At 48.2% G+C, this 12964-nt stretch overlaps 1 protein-coding gene across 1 annotated transcript in view; it reads right to left on the bottom strand.

Annotated features, from left to right (window-relative positions):
* Positions 1-1875: 1875 nt before the first annotated feature.
* The window catches only part of spata18 (spermatogenesis associated 18), a gene marked incomplete at both ends in the record, with an annotated part of 32203 nt that continues 21114 nt past the window's right edge, over positions 1876-12964 (bottom strand). Inside the window, 3 exons of the mRNA XM_084307721.1 lie at positions 1876-1932; positions 2197-2268; positions 12177-12300. Of these exons, the coding sequence (XP_084163847.1) occupies positions 1876-1932; positions 2197-2268; positions 12177-12300 (253 nt within the window). The remainder of the gene's footprint in view (positions 1933-2196; positions 2269-12176; positions 12301-12964) is intronic.

Here is a 12964-nt window from a genome sequence, read left to right as displayed (position 1 = left end):
GAGTGCAACCATGGTGAAAAAATAGGCTGGCCTCTGTGAATTCATAGCACGCTTGCATGCAGTACTAAGCGAACCCTTTCTAAATGTCCTGTCGGCTTGAAACCTAAGCCGTTCTATGATTACAGTGTTGGACTCGGGTTAACTACTTTTTGGCTGGAGAAGGTTATATCTGATACCCAGTTTGAGTACAAGAGGGTTTATTTTTATTCAACCGCTCGTTCGGTCAGTAAATCAGTCTTCTTAAACAAGTCTTTCTCTGTAGTAATTTCCATGCATATAGAGTGACACCACTGACGAATACAACCCAGATTAACGTCCAACCAAAGCAAAACACACCTTAAAATAAACAGGGCAGAAATCAGCATGTCTGTGGTTATGCCTTAAACATATTAATATTGTCATCACAAGAAAGCATAGTGTTTTATTATTTCTAAAAAGCCATCATATAAGGCACAGTCCATCATTTTGTATTTAGCACTCAACAACACAACATTGTACCATTATGTAAAAAAAATATTTATTTTCACTAAATTGAGTACAACTTCAAACCGATCAAGGTTCAATTAAAGGGGCACTTCACCAAAAAACAATGCTGATTTATTTTGCCCATAATCTCACAGACATCCAAACACTCTAAACTGTTTTACACACATCAATTTAGTTTGACGGTTATTGAGAGTAAATTAGTGTGGATATGGCCACCAGTGATGTCATCGGGGACATTGTGTTGTGTTAATTACAGCTCCATGCAATGATGTAAATGAAGAAATAGGGACTGCTACTTTATCATTTCATTGAGCTGTAATTAACACAATACTAGGATTCAATGTCCCCGATCACTGATGGTCATATACGCATTTACTCTCAATATGTGTCAAATTAAATGAATGTGTGCAAAAGAGTTTTTGGATGTGTGTGAGATTATGTGCAAAATAAATCATCCTTGTTTTTTTGTGTGAAATGCCCCTTTAAGTATAACAGTTTAGTGCATCGTGCTGAATAGCTGATACACCATTGACATTACATTGATTGCATTGAGATGCTTCTGCAACAACCAAAAAAGAAAGGTTACTGATCTTGGATCAAATTCAAAAAAGATTTCAATGTCATAAGAGCATAATCATTTTCTCCAACGTTCCATAACAGAACATTCCTGGCAAACATGTTCTAATAGCACACTTAATTGATTTTCAAAACACTATTATCAAAAGCCACAGCACCAAAGAAAGCACCTAAAAATAAACACGACTGATCACACTGAAAGTTGCTTTGTCTGATATCAGTCACTCAAGTATTGGTGGAGTTGAAGTTGTGACCATTATAGCACCATGTGTCCTAAAAGGAATCTACTGTTCAGAAGTCATATTTTTACGATATATAAAGGGAAAGAGAGAAAAGTCTAAATGGAATAAAGAGATCAGGAGGACTAAGAAAGTGCTACAGTGTGCAGGTCTAAGTTCTTCAAACATATATCTGTCCATCACTGAAATACTGTTTTAGTTATGAATAACCGATCATAATTCAAAATCATTATTAAACATACAGTTACACACAGTTATAGTAGGCTACAGTACAAGAACAATACAGCTATAGCTGACAGACTACTGCACTCCAACAGTAACCTCATATATGTGATTAATGTCATGATCACTAGTCTATAGGCTACAATGTAAACATCTGGACAGCCCTCTGTGTTGATGACTGACAGGGACTTGTGTCTAAATGCTCTTACTTCAAGTAGTGACTGCCCACAGACAAGGAAAGACAAGAGACCAACAGATTAAAGCTTAAAATCAAGACTTTCTTTACATGATCACATGATGCAGAAAGTAGACCGCTCTCCCTTTTCACGCCGCGGTAACAGTTGCCCCGGGTTTACAGTTGGCTAGCTGAGAGACGGGCAGGAGACAGGCTTCTGGTGCTACTAAAGGCCTGTGAGAGACAGAGAAAAGAGATGTACTTCTGAGTGATCTGTGTGTTAATAAGTAATAGTAGTAGTAGTAGTAAAGTATAGTAGTAGTAAATAAATAACACAACACTGAGACGTGACCCATGGTGTTGTAGTACTTACCATTTGGGACCGGGGGGTAATGCATGTTTGTTTGGTGGGAAAAGTGATAAGGATTCTTAACTTCAGATTCCAATTTATTTTAGCTGTGAAGTTTAGCTTGAGTGTCGGTTGTCATGGAAACTTACAAGAGTGCGAGTTGGACTGATGGAGCGTGAACGCACAGGGCTGGTGCTCCGACTCCTACTTCGGCTTCTCATCTAAAGAAAACACATGCAAGAGTCAATGGGTGCTTACAGTCAACCCTGTAAGACCCTTGGTTGCAACATCACTTTTAGCTTTTAGCTATTAAAAAAAAAGTATTTAAATGTTTTTTTTTTTTTTTTTGCACATTTACATAGTCAATGGGTCCTGTTGTTCAGCCTGCTATTGGGTGGTAAATGTGTTTATAGGTCCCATATTCAGGCCTCTGAAGTTGATAATGTCAATTTAATTTGGGCCTTACAGGGTAACTGCGCAGCTCAGCTTCGCTCAGAGTGAAACACGCACAGAAGGAGAGAGCAAAATATGAGCAACTACTGACCAAGGCGTTAAGTTAATTAACTTTGATTGGTATTATAGCGGGACTATTATAGGCTTATTTTCTTATAGCCCCTTTCAAACATAACAACATAAACATTCTAAATGGGTTTATTTCCTGTTGTAGTGTTTACTAATACAATAGCTGACAGGAAATAGACTTGGGGCCCAAGCTGTTCCCCTAGCAACGGAATTATTCCGCATAAATGAAGCTAGTGTAACAATTTGGTTTGACATTGACTTTCTTCACATTTGAGCAAAATCCTAATTGATGATTATCTCTCATGTTGAAATTGGGGTTTTATTTTATCAACACATTTTGCTTTTCTTTCGAGGCCAAAAGGAGACTTGTTGTCATGTTTGTGCTGGACTATGGTGATATTACAGTATATACATGCATGCATCTTCACAACACCTGCATGGATACTGTCTACCATGGAGGATATTACAGTATATACACGCATGCATCTTCACAACACCTACATGGATACTGTCTACCATGACTGAGGTTGACTACACACTAAAAACGAAAAAAAATAAAACCAGAGCCTTCCCCTGGTTGAACTATAATGCGGCCAACAAAGAAAAAAGGAAATGTCGTGCAGCTGAGCGAAAATGGAGAAAAACAAAAAACACTATCTGCTGTGATATATACAAAGACGCTTTAACTGCCTATAATAAAACCGTCCACTTAGCAAGGAAAGTCTACTTCTCTAAAATCATTACAGAAAACGCTGGAAACTCCAGAATCCTTTTTTCCACTATTAATCTACTACTCAACACTGCCCCTACACCTCCTCAGTCATCAACGGTTAAGTATGAAGAACTTGCACTATTCTACAACAAAATAACATTGATCAGGGCCAGCATTACTCATGATGAAAATAAAGCTGATTACAGCAAACCGCGCAATGTAACCATGAGAAGATTCACATGCATCACATTAGATGAACTCTGCAAAACTGTCTCAGAATGTAACTCCTCCACCTCAGACATTGATCCTATACCTACAGCTTTCTTCAAACGGGTGTTTAATAGTGTGTCAAGCCCTGTGCTATATCATCAACACTTAGAACTGGTATTTTCCCAGGTGCCTTTAAAACAGCAGTTGTAAAGCCATTACTAAAAAAACCTAACTTGGATAGTAATGTATTGGCATATATGTAGTTAGGTGTATTTTTTCCCTACCAGCTCTGCTGTGGTTTTTTGTTATGTTTTTGTACGTGCTCCCATTGTGAGCTATTCCTTGTTTTAGTTTGCTGCTGCCTTTGAAGTAAAGACTTTTTTTTACTACACTTCACCCCTGGCTCCACGTCTCGTCTGCCTATTGCCTTTTCTCCTCTTCCTGTTCTGCGCTTGGGTCCTCCACCAACACTATCCCTAACACAACTGTACATATTTGCTGAACCAAATTATACAGCTATTAACTCCATTACAGACTGCTTATTGGCAATAAATAAATGGATGAGTAAGCACTTCCTGAAACTAAACGAGAACAAAACTGAAATTCTAATTATCGGCAAATCTGAGGTCACAAGTCTCTGGGTTATCATATAGATTCAGAACTGAACTTCAATTATCATATTAACAAAGTGACCAAAACATCGTTCTTCCATCTCAGAAATATAGCAAAAGTATGACCATTTATTAATCAAAACGATGCTGAGAAGCTAATTCATGCATTCATATCTAGCCGGTTAGACTACTGCAATGCACTTTTCACAGGTCTCCCTAAGAAAACCACAGAGGCTTCAGCTAATCCAAAACTCTATAGAACCAAAAGGAGAGAGCACATTAGTCCAGTCATAGCTGCTCTACACTGGCTTCCTGTAACATTTAGAATTTACTTCAAGGTCCTTCTCCTTACATACAAAGCTCTAAATGGACAGGGACTTGCTACATCGCCAACACTCTGAGTCTAATAAATTACAGGCCAGCAAGAACACTGCGATCATCAGCTGCTGGACTACTAGAGGCTCCCAGAAACAGTCAAAAGCTGCCTTTATCAACTACGCCCCCAAAACTATGGAACAAACTGCCCAAAAACATCAGGGAAGCCAACTCGCTAGACATATTCAAAAGACAGCTTAAAACCTATTTCTTTGCTCAGGCATTTAAATGAAACATCATGGACATCCTGACACAAATTGTACTTTATCTGCATTTTTCTTACCCTGCCTACTTTTATACACTTCCTATCAAATTCATGTGTCGATTCTATGCTAATTTTATCTCACTACCTCCTATGCGCTGGTCTGTTGTAATTCCAAACTGATGCACTGCTCTGTTGTATGTTAGATACCCTGTTGTATGTTAGAACTATTTTATGTCCGTTCTATTTTATTATTTTTAGCCTATTTTTAAACTGAATCAAACCGCACTTTTTTGGCTCTGTCTATTCTATTTTTATTATTTGTATTACTGAATGAAACTGTAAACAGAGAGGCCTATTGGGTGCTAGATCCTAATGTGAAACACTGTGATTTACCTTACCGTGCTACCTCTCTATCTTCTTTATGCTCGCTTATGCCTGTATTTTTTTTACTGTTGTGAAGCACTTTGAACTGCAACTTCTGCATGAAAAGGTCTATACAAATAAAGTTATTATTATTATTATTATTATTATTATTATTATTATTATTATTATTATTATTATTTTAAAGCCCTTACTCACATTGCTCTTTGTACGCTCAGCTTGGATGGTCTGCCTTGTTTAATTTAATTAAATTTATAAGGATATTCTTGGTTTGCTTCCATCTCACCTACGGATCTACATCCTTCAGAAAAGTAGCCTACGGGGAGTTATTGTCTTCGCTCCCAGGACTTATTCCTACTATCTGTCCCTAAAGGCTAAACCCTGTACTGAATTGGGAAAAGGTTGTTTAAGTTGCTGCTCCCTCTGCTTGGAATCAGTGACCTGAATCTTCAGGAGCTGGTCTCACTGGATGCATTTAATGTAATTCTTAATGATTTGGAGGCACATCAGGCTGCAGATGTTTTTATGTCTACCCCTGTATGATCCCCGATGTTGATGATTTGTGACCAATATTGATAATTTCTTTTATATTTTGTGATTTGCAATTCATTTTTATTTTATTGTAAATTGTTACAATGTTTTTTTTACGTCTGCAACCCTGTTAATTTAGCTGCTGCCTGCTCGTCCAGGACACTCTTGTAAAATAAACACTTCCTGAAGAAACACACTCCTCAATGTCAGTTTCAGTATTTAATAAACGACAAAGATGAAGACACCCTGAAACAGACACAGGCAGCACAGTCAGCTGACAACTTATATCATGAATACACAGTAACACTATAGTAACACATAAATATATATATCTATATAATGCATATATAATATAATATATAATATGTATGAACAGTAATAGTGCATCAAGCATCTCACGTGAATGAGTGAACGAACGTCTGTCTCTCCAGGAGGCGAAGTGAGGAATGAGGACTAAGATGGCCGCTCAGCAATACCAGCGCAGTGCAAGGCATATCCGGTCGGATGCTGGTAAGACGCTGCCCTCTAGTGGCCGGCGATAAACTCTTCATCCCCCCCAGACCGGAAAGCTAAGGGTCGGAATAGATTAACGGTCTAAATCCCGTATCCAGCTGCCGGACTCGGGCTCATAACGTGCAGGCGGCCTCTTCGCGCGGCCCGGCCGAGCAGGCAGGGGCAGTGTCGGTGGCGACCGCGGCACCGGGAGCGGCGTGCCCAGGAAGGCACCGGCAGGAGCGGTGAGGTCAGGGGCCGCCCCATCTGCAGGCGCCGCAGGGAAGGCGCCCATAGCCGCGTCGCGGGGCCCATCAGCCGGCTGCTGAGCAAACTCCTGGGGCATCGCGGGCGGGGGCTGACGGGTGGGGGCCAGGGTGGGCACAACGGGTGGGGGCAGACGTCCCAGGGCAGTAGGTGGCGGCGACGGCGCAGCCGACTGCTGATGGGCGCAGGGTGTGGCCGGTGTGTAGGCGCGGAGGAAACGCCGGTTGCGCAATGTCAGACGCCCCGAACCGTCGACCCTGACCCGATACTGGTCGTGGCCCAGTGACTCCACCACCACACCTGACCTGTCCCATTTGTGAGGGCTCGGGCCCTGCTGGTTCTGGAGGAATACTCTCTCGCCGAGTGCCAACGGGCGGAGCGGTCTTGAGTGAGTCCCCAGAGACTCGGTGGTACGGGACATACGGGTCCGAAGGGCGTCCTCCTTTGCCGCCCATGCCTCGCGCCACAGCAGGCGGATATGCGGGTTCGAGAACTTCTCGAGGCGGTTCACGAAGGAGAGCGAGCCCCGAAGGGGGCGGCCGAAGATGATCTGCGCTGGCGAGAGGTTGCAGTCGGGGTCAGGTGTGTTTCTCAACTGCAGCATCGCGCGCAGGAAGCGGTCCTGATCAAGGCTGCCCGACGGGCCGGTGTTGGACATCAGGAGGCGCTTAGCAGCCTTCACCGCCACTTCTGCCCTCCCGTTCGACTGCGGAAAGCTGACGGAGGACACACGGTGCTTGACGTGCCATAGGCGGAGGAAGTCCTCAGTGTGGCTCGCCTTGAATTCCGGACCGCCGTCGCTCAAGAGCTCCTCCGGTACGCCGAAAGTGGCGAAGAACGAACGGAGGTGTTGGACCAGGCCTGCTGAGCCTGCAAGGGCAGTACCAGCCGTAGAGCTCAGGACCTCTACCCAGCCCGAGAGCCGGTCCCCGACAACTAGGTAGTGGCGGCCCCCATAGTCGAAGAAGTCCGCAAACACCGCCTCGAACGGAGTGGATGGGGGCGATGATGGCAGGGGGGGTGTAGCCGCCTGTGACGGAGCATTGCGGTTGCAGTCTGCACACCCGTCCCTGGTGGCTTGAATGTCCCCTGACATCCCGGGCCAGTAGACTATCGCTCGGGCATGCTGCCCCATCGCTGAAGTCCCCTGGTGGGCGGCGTGGAGATGCCGAAGGACTCTCTCACGGAGGGATGGGGGAACCACGACGCGGTCCTGATAGAGCAGAACGCCGTCCTGTACGTAGACGGACTCACAGACCGATGACAGGCTCGCCAGGGCGGGGTCGTTGACGTCAATCCCACCCTCCTGCTCGATGAGGCGGAGGAGGTGGCCAAGGCCCTCGTCAGCCGCTGTCTCCCGTGCGAGGAGGGGCCAAGAGACGGCACCGAGCTCTCATGCATCGTCACGGATGGAGGCCATGAGTGCTGACTCCACGGCGTCAGGCTCGCTCGGCAGCCACAGTGAGATGCCGTCCGTCAAGCCAGAGGGGGAAGGGTGCCTTGAAGTGGCGTCAGCGGCATAGTTGCTCTTGCCAGGCAGATGCACAATGTCAAAGCGCCACGGGAGGGTGCGCTGCTTGAGTCTAAATAGACGCGAGTTCGTAATCTCATCCAGCGTGCGGTCGCCAAAGATCTTCACCAGCGGCTTGTGGTCGGTGACCACGACGAGGTTGTCGGACCCCTGCGTGAAGTACCGCGTCTGTTCCAGACCCCAGGCCACGGCCAGGGCCTCTCCTTCGACAGCCGCATAACGCTGCTCCGCAGGGGACAGGAAACGCGACCCTGCGAGGGTGATCCTCCATCCTCCTGAGCAGCAGTTCGGTATGCCCGAGGCACAGTGACAGTGTTGCTGGAGCAGGAAGTAGCCAATGCCGAGCTTGGACCAGTCAGGGCGGAGGCAGGTACGCTTCTGCATGTCGTAGATCTCCACGCCCTCACGGATGGCCCCAATTATGGCCTGCTTGGACGTCTGGAAGGCCTCCTCCAGAGCGGGGGACCATCGGAACACACAACGTGGGCTGAGGAATGGCTTGAATGGAGCCATCGTTTCACGCAGCTGGGCATAGTTAGCCACCTGGTTAACAAGGCCGAACCAGCTCCTGATATCCGTCGTGGAGCCCGGTGTAGGGAAGTCCCGAATGGCGTCTAAGTATTTCGGGAGTGGTTCGATGGTAGACTCTGACACCCTGAAGCCAGCGAAATCGACGCACCTCTCCGCGAATTGAAGCTTATCCGGGTTCAACACGATGCCCGACCGGCCGACACGCGTGAGGAAGTCGATGGTCCTCCACCAGTGTTGCTCCAGGTCAGTGTCATAGTGGATGACGTCATCCACACAGCGTTCCTTGCGCTCATAGTCCGAGAGGACGGCGTCGAACCGGCGGTTGTAGCCATCCCCTGACGACAGGAAGCCCTGTGGTGCCCTGGTGTAGCGCCAACGACCGAAGGGCGTGATGAAGGTAGTGAGGTGGCGATCCGACTCACGCAGGGGGACGCTGTGGTAGCCGTTCCAAGCGTCAGTGACGGTCTTCCAGGTGCCCTTCGGGACACGACGTGCGAGGTGGAACGGGGACTCTGTGGCGAAGGTTTCACGTTGGCAGAACTTGTTGAGGGGGGAGAGGTCCACGGTTCTACGGGGGGAACCGTCGTGCTTCCGAGTGACTACCATACGATGGCACCACGTGACAGGCTCGCCGTATGGCACACGTTCAATGACCCCAAGGGCCTCGTCCCGCAGGAGGTCATCATGGACCCTCCGCTGCCAGTGTAGAGGCACGTTGGCCGCGGTGTGGCATGCCTTGGGTGTAGCTGCGGGATCCACGTGCATCTCGATAGGCGGTCCTTCCATGCATGGCAATGCCCGATGAGGGCAGGTGTTGAACGTCGACGAGGCATATCTCCCGAGTAGCCAACCTTTCATCCGGCTGTTGTTCTCTGGCGTACAGGGGAACGGCAGTGCCGCGGGGCGTGCGGGGGGGACCGTGCGCTGGGGGCATGAGCACTGTGCGTCCTGGGGGTCACCTGGCCCTACGCAGCCGCCGTTGGTTGACCTAATAGCATTGACGGACAATGGTCGGTCTGGCGTGTCAGCCGTGTCAGGGCTACGCCCGTCCCTTGGCCCCCCTGTAACGTCGTCCGACGGGAAGTTCGTAGGCAAGAGGCCGAGGTTGAGCAACGACTCGTAGGAGAGGAACATGGCCCGGACTGAGCTGCTCACGTATACCATAGAACGGCAGGACGTAACGCGCCCCCCGCTGCAGGTCGTCGAGAGCCTAGCGAAGAACGCTCCCTCGATGGCTATGGGGGATCGATTGGCGGCTGACAGGCTGAGGCTGACGGGTCGCAGGTCATCCTGCGTGAAACCGCAGGCCAGGAACTCCTCCAGAGACCAAAGGTCCGACTGCGCGCCAGTGTCTGCGACGGCAGATATCCGAGCCCCGTTGGCTGAGCCCCGGTTGCTGGTGCCATCTCCCCGTCCGACTGGCATGTCCACCGAGATGGTGATCAGTGCTCGGGGGTGGTCTCTCAGCCTGGCTCGTCTCCATTCGCCCTTGGAGAAGATGTGGTGCTCGAGTCTGACAGGTGCAGGCCTGTTGACACAGCCATGCGACGTAGGGGCGTGGCGTCGGCGATGGCTCCCGCAACGCCGGCCAGGGCGGGCTCCAGCTTGCACCAATGAGACCTGGGAGATCAGCTCCGACCCCACGGCGGCCTGTTGACCGTCGGATGGTGGCTGTTGACGCCTCTGTTGTCGGCGGGCCCTGTAGCAGCCGATGCACACTTGGTGAGGCTTAGGATTCCACCCGCGAGGCCCCTCCGTGAAAATGTTAAAGATGCTCTTGCATTCCGGGCATGACGCACGTTTAGCCCCGTCCGCAGGGCTCGGGCGGGGCTCGTCTGTGGAGTTGTCTTAAGGCGCCGGAATGACGACATGGCTGACAGGGAGGACGACGGGAGAGCGTTACGGGCCATCTCCTTGTTCTCGACGAGCGCGATTACCTCGTTAACTGGCTTGACTAGGATGTCAGTCGTCCCCAGCGTCTCGCGGCGTATGTCCGAGTCATAAATGCCATTGAGCAGGACATCGCGGACAATGTGGTCGGTGTAGTCGACGTTTGCACCACATACGCATGCCGCACTATATGCGCATGTCTCTGCTTTGCCCCGCACTCTGGCAGCGAGCGCGCGGAATGTCTCGTCTCGTTCCTGTCGCAGCTGAAGTAGCTTGGTGCGCAGGACACATGTAGCGACCGGGATGACAGCCAGAGAGCGCATGACGGCGATCAGGTCCTGCAAAGGTCCGGTAGCGGCGCCGGGGGCGGCTTTCAGCAGGCTGTCTCCAAGCACAGGCCCGGCGCACTGAAACAATTGGACGGGGGCCTGGGCATCCTCTATGCCTGAGCCGGTGCAGAATACATCCCAACGTCGGATGAACACATTCCATTCCTCTATTGACACGCCCACGTCAACCCTGGGCCGATCGAGTCTCGGGCCGCGAGGGGCTGGGGCCTGGGCCGGCGCGGCCATGACAGGCGCTGCGCGCTGGTGGGCAAGTCCATGATTGTTCAACATAGCAATGGCGAGTGCTTCAGACACGTCGCCGGATGTGAACTCACAGGCGGGGACAGAGCATCCAACGACGACCATGGTGTCTTCATGAAGAAACACACTCCTCAATGTCAGTTTCAGTATTTAATAAACGACAAAGATGAAGACACCCTGAAACAGACACAGGCAGCACAGTCAGCTGACAACTTATATCATGAATACACAGTAACACTATAGCACAGAAAGACTCAGAAGTAGCTTCTATCCCCAGGCCATCAGGCTGCTAAACGAACAATGAATGAACACTACACAACAACAACCACCAAACACACATAGCACACACATCCACACGCACACACTCACTTTAAACAAACACACTGTAGCACCCACTACACACACTTTATAGCACACACCCACTTTAAACAAACACACTGTAGCACCCACTCCCCACACTTTATATTTATGGATGAAGGATTGCACTACAACTCGTACACCTTACTGTAAATTGTACCTAAAATTGTACCTCATCCCATTTCTGCTTTGCACTAGATAGTACTGTACATTAGTACACTGCATAGTATTGTGTATTGTATATTATATGGTAACTCAGAACATTGTACATATGTCTATACCGAACAACTGTGACCTCATTCTTCTTCTAAATTCATGCTATATTATGTTATATTGTTATTTGATACTATCTTGTCTAGCACAGTCTCTGGAGCGTAACAGTAAGAAGCATTTTGTATGAAAGTATTCTGTACTTCTGTATGACAACTATTAAAGAACTTGAACTTGAACTTGAACTATAGTAACACATAAATATATATATCTATATAATGCATATATAATATAATATATAATATGTATGAACAGTAATAGTGCATCAAGCATCTCACGTGAATGAGTGAACGAACGTCTGTCTCTCCAGGAGGCGAAGTGAGGAATGAGGACTAAGATGGCCGCTCAGCAATACCAGCGCAGTGCAAGGCATATCCGGTCGGATGCTGGTAAGACGCTGCCCTCTAGTGGCCGGCGATAAACTCTTCACTTCCTGGTTAAATAAAGGTTCAATAAATAAAAATAAACCTCAAGGCACACTTGGACTGACTTCCAAGGCCTTCCAGTCAATCCAGTGTGCCTAAGCACTTTGGGTTGAGAACCACCGGACTACATTAACTGTATTGAACTACACTAAACGAGTATGAGCCGAGGGCCCGAGGCTAATTCTGATGTGTAGTGTAACTCAGAAGGAACTGTTACTGTTTGTTGTACCAGAGCTCCTCTTCTGGTCACAGCCTCTCCCTTCACTATCACGATGTCCCCTTCCAGCAGGGCAGGCCACACGTGGTGCATCACCAGAGGAGCCGTAAACTCAGAGTCGTAGCTACGCCGATACCTGCCGGACGGAAGAGAGGGGGGGGCAAGAGAAAGTTGTGTCCATGAATGTGTGTGTGTGTGACAGCACGGACCCGTGTATGAGGAGTTGAGTGTCATAAATATGTTGAGAGTGACATCTAGTGGTAGAGATAGCAAATCCACATCTAAAGAAATGCACATGATAAATAGGGCTTGAAACTAACTTTATAACTTTAGACCTGCCACTGTGCCACATGATCCGATATTTCAGCCAACTTTTGACCAGATATTTAAAAAGATATACATATTTTTTTATTTACCAGCTAAATTCGAATAGGAGCCAAAGTCGTTTTTTACAATAGAAAGAATGGATCAAAAGAACTGGCTGGCAGGCAGTGTTGCGATGCTCATATCAACACTGGTTGCACGCACGCTAATGACGCCACGTGCACGCACGCACCCAGGCACGTGCGCATAAGTGTTCCCTCGCATAAGGACAGACTAAAAACAGTGCCTAATTGCCTCTACGAATGGAATGTAACACGGTAACACCTGACGACCGGCGCTATTGATATGCAAAGTAGCCAGGTAGGTACTGCGAGTTGGCGCATCAGTCGAGTGCAGCGCATTCCTGTGTGCACACGCATGTACATCCGTGCGTGTGCGTGCATGCGCTTGTGCTCACAAAACGTTGGTTGCACGGA

The sequence above is a fragment of the Notolepis coatsorum genome (genome assembly GCF_963971535.1).
Source record: "Notolepis coatsorum genome assembly, chromosome: 2".
NCBI lineage: Eukaryota > Metazoa > Chordata > Actinopteri > Aulopiformes > Paralepididae > Notolepis > Notolepis coatsorum.
The sequence above is the reverse complement of the archived record's forward strand: the minus strand, read 5'-3'. Positions and strand labels throughout refer to the sequence as shown.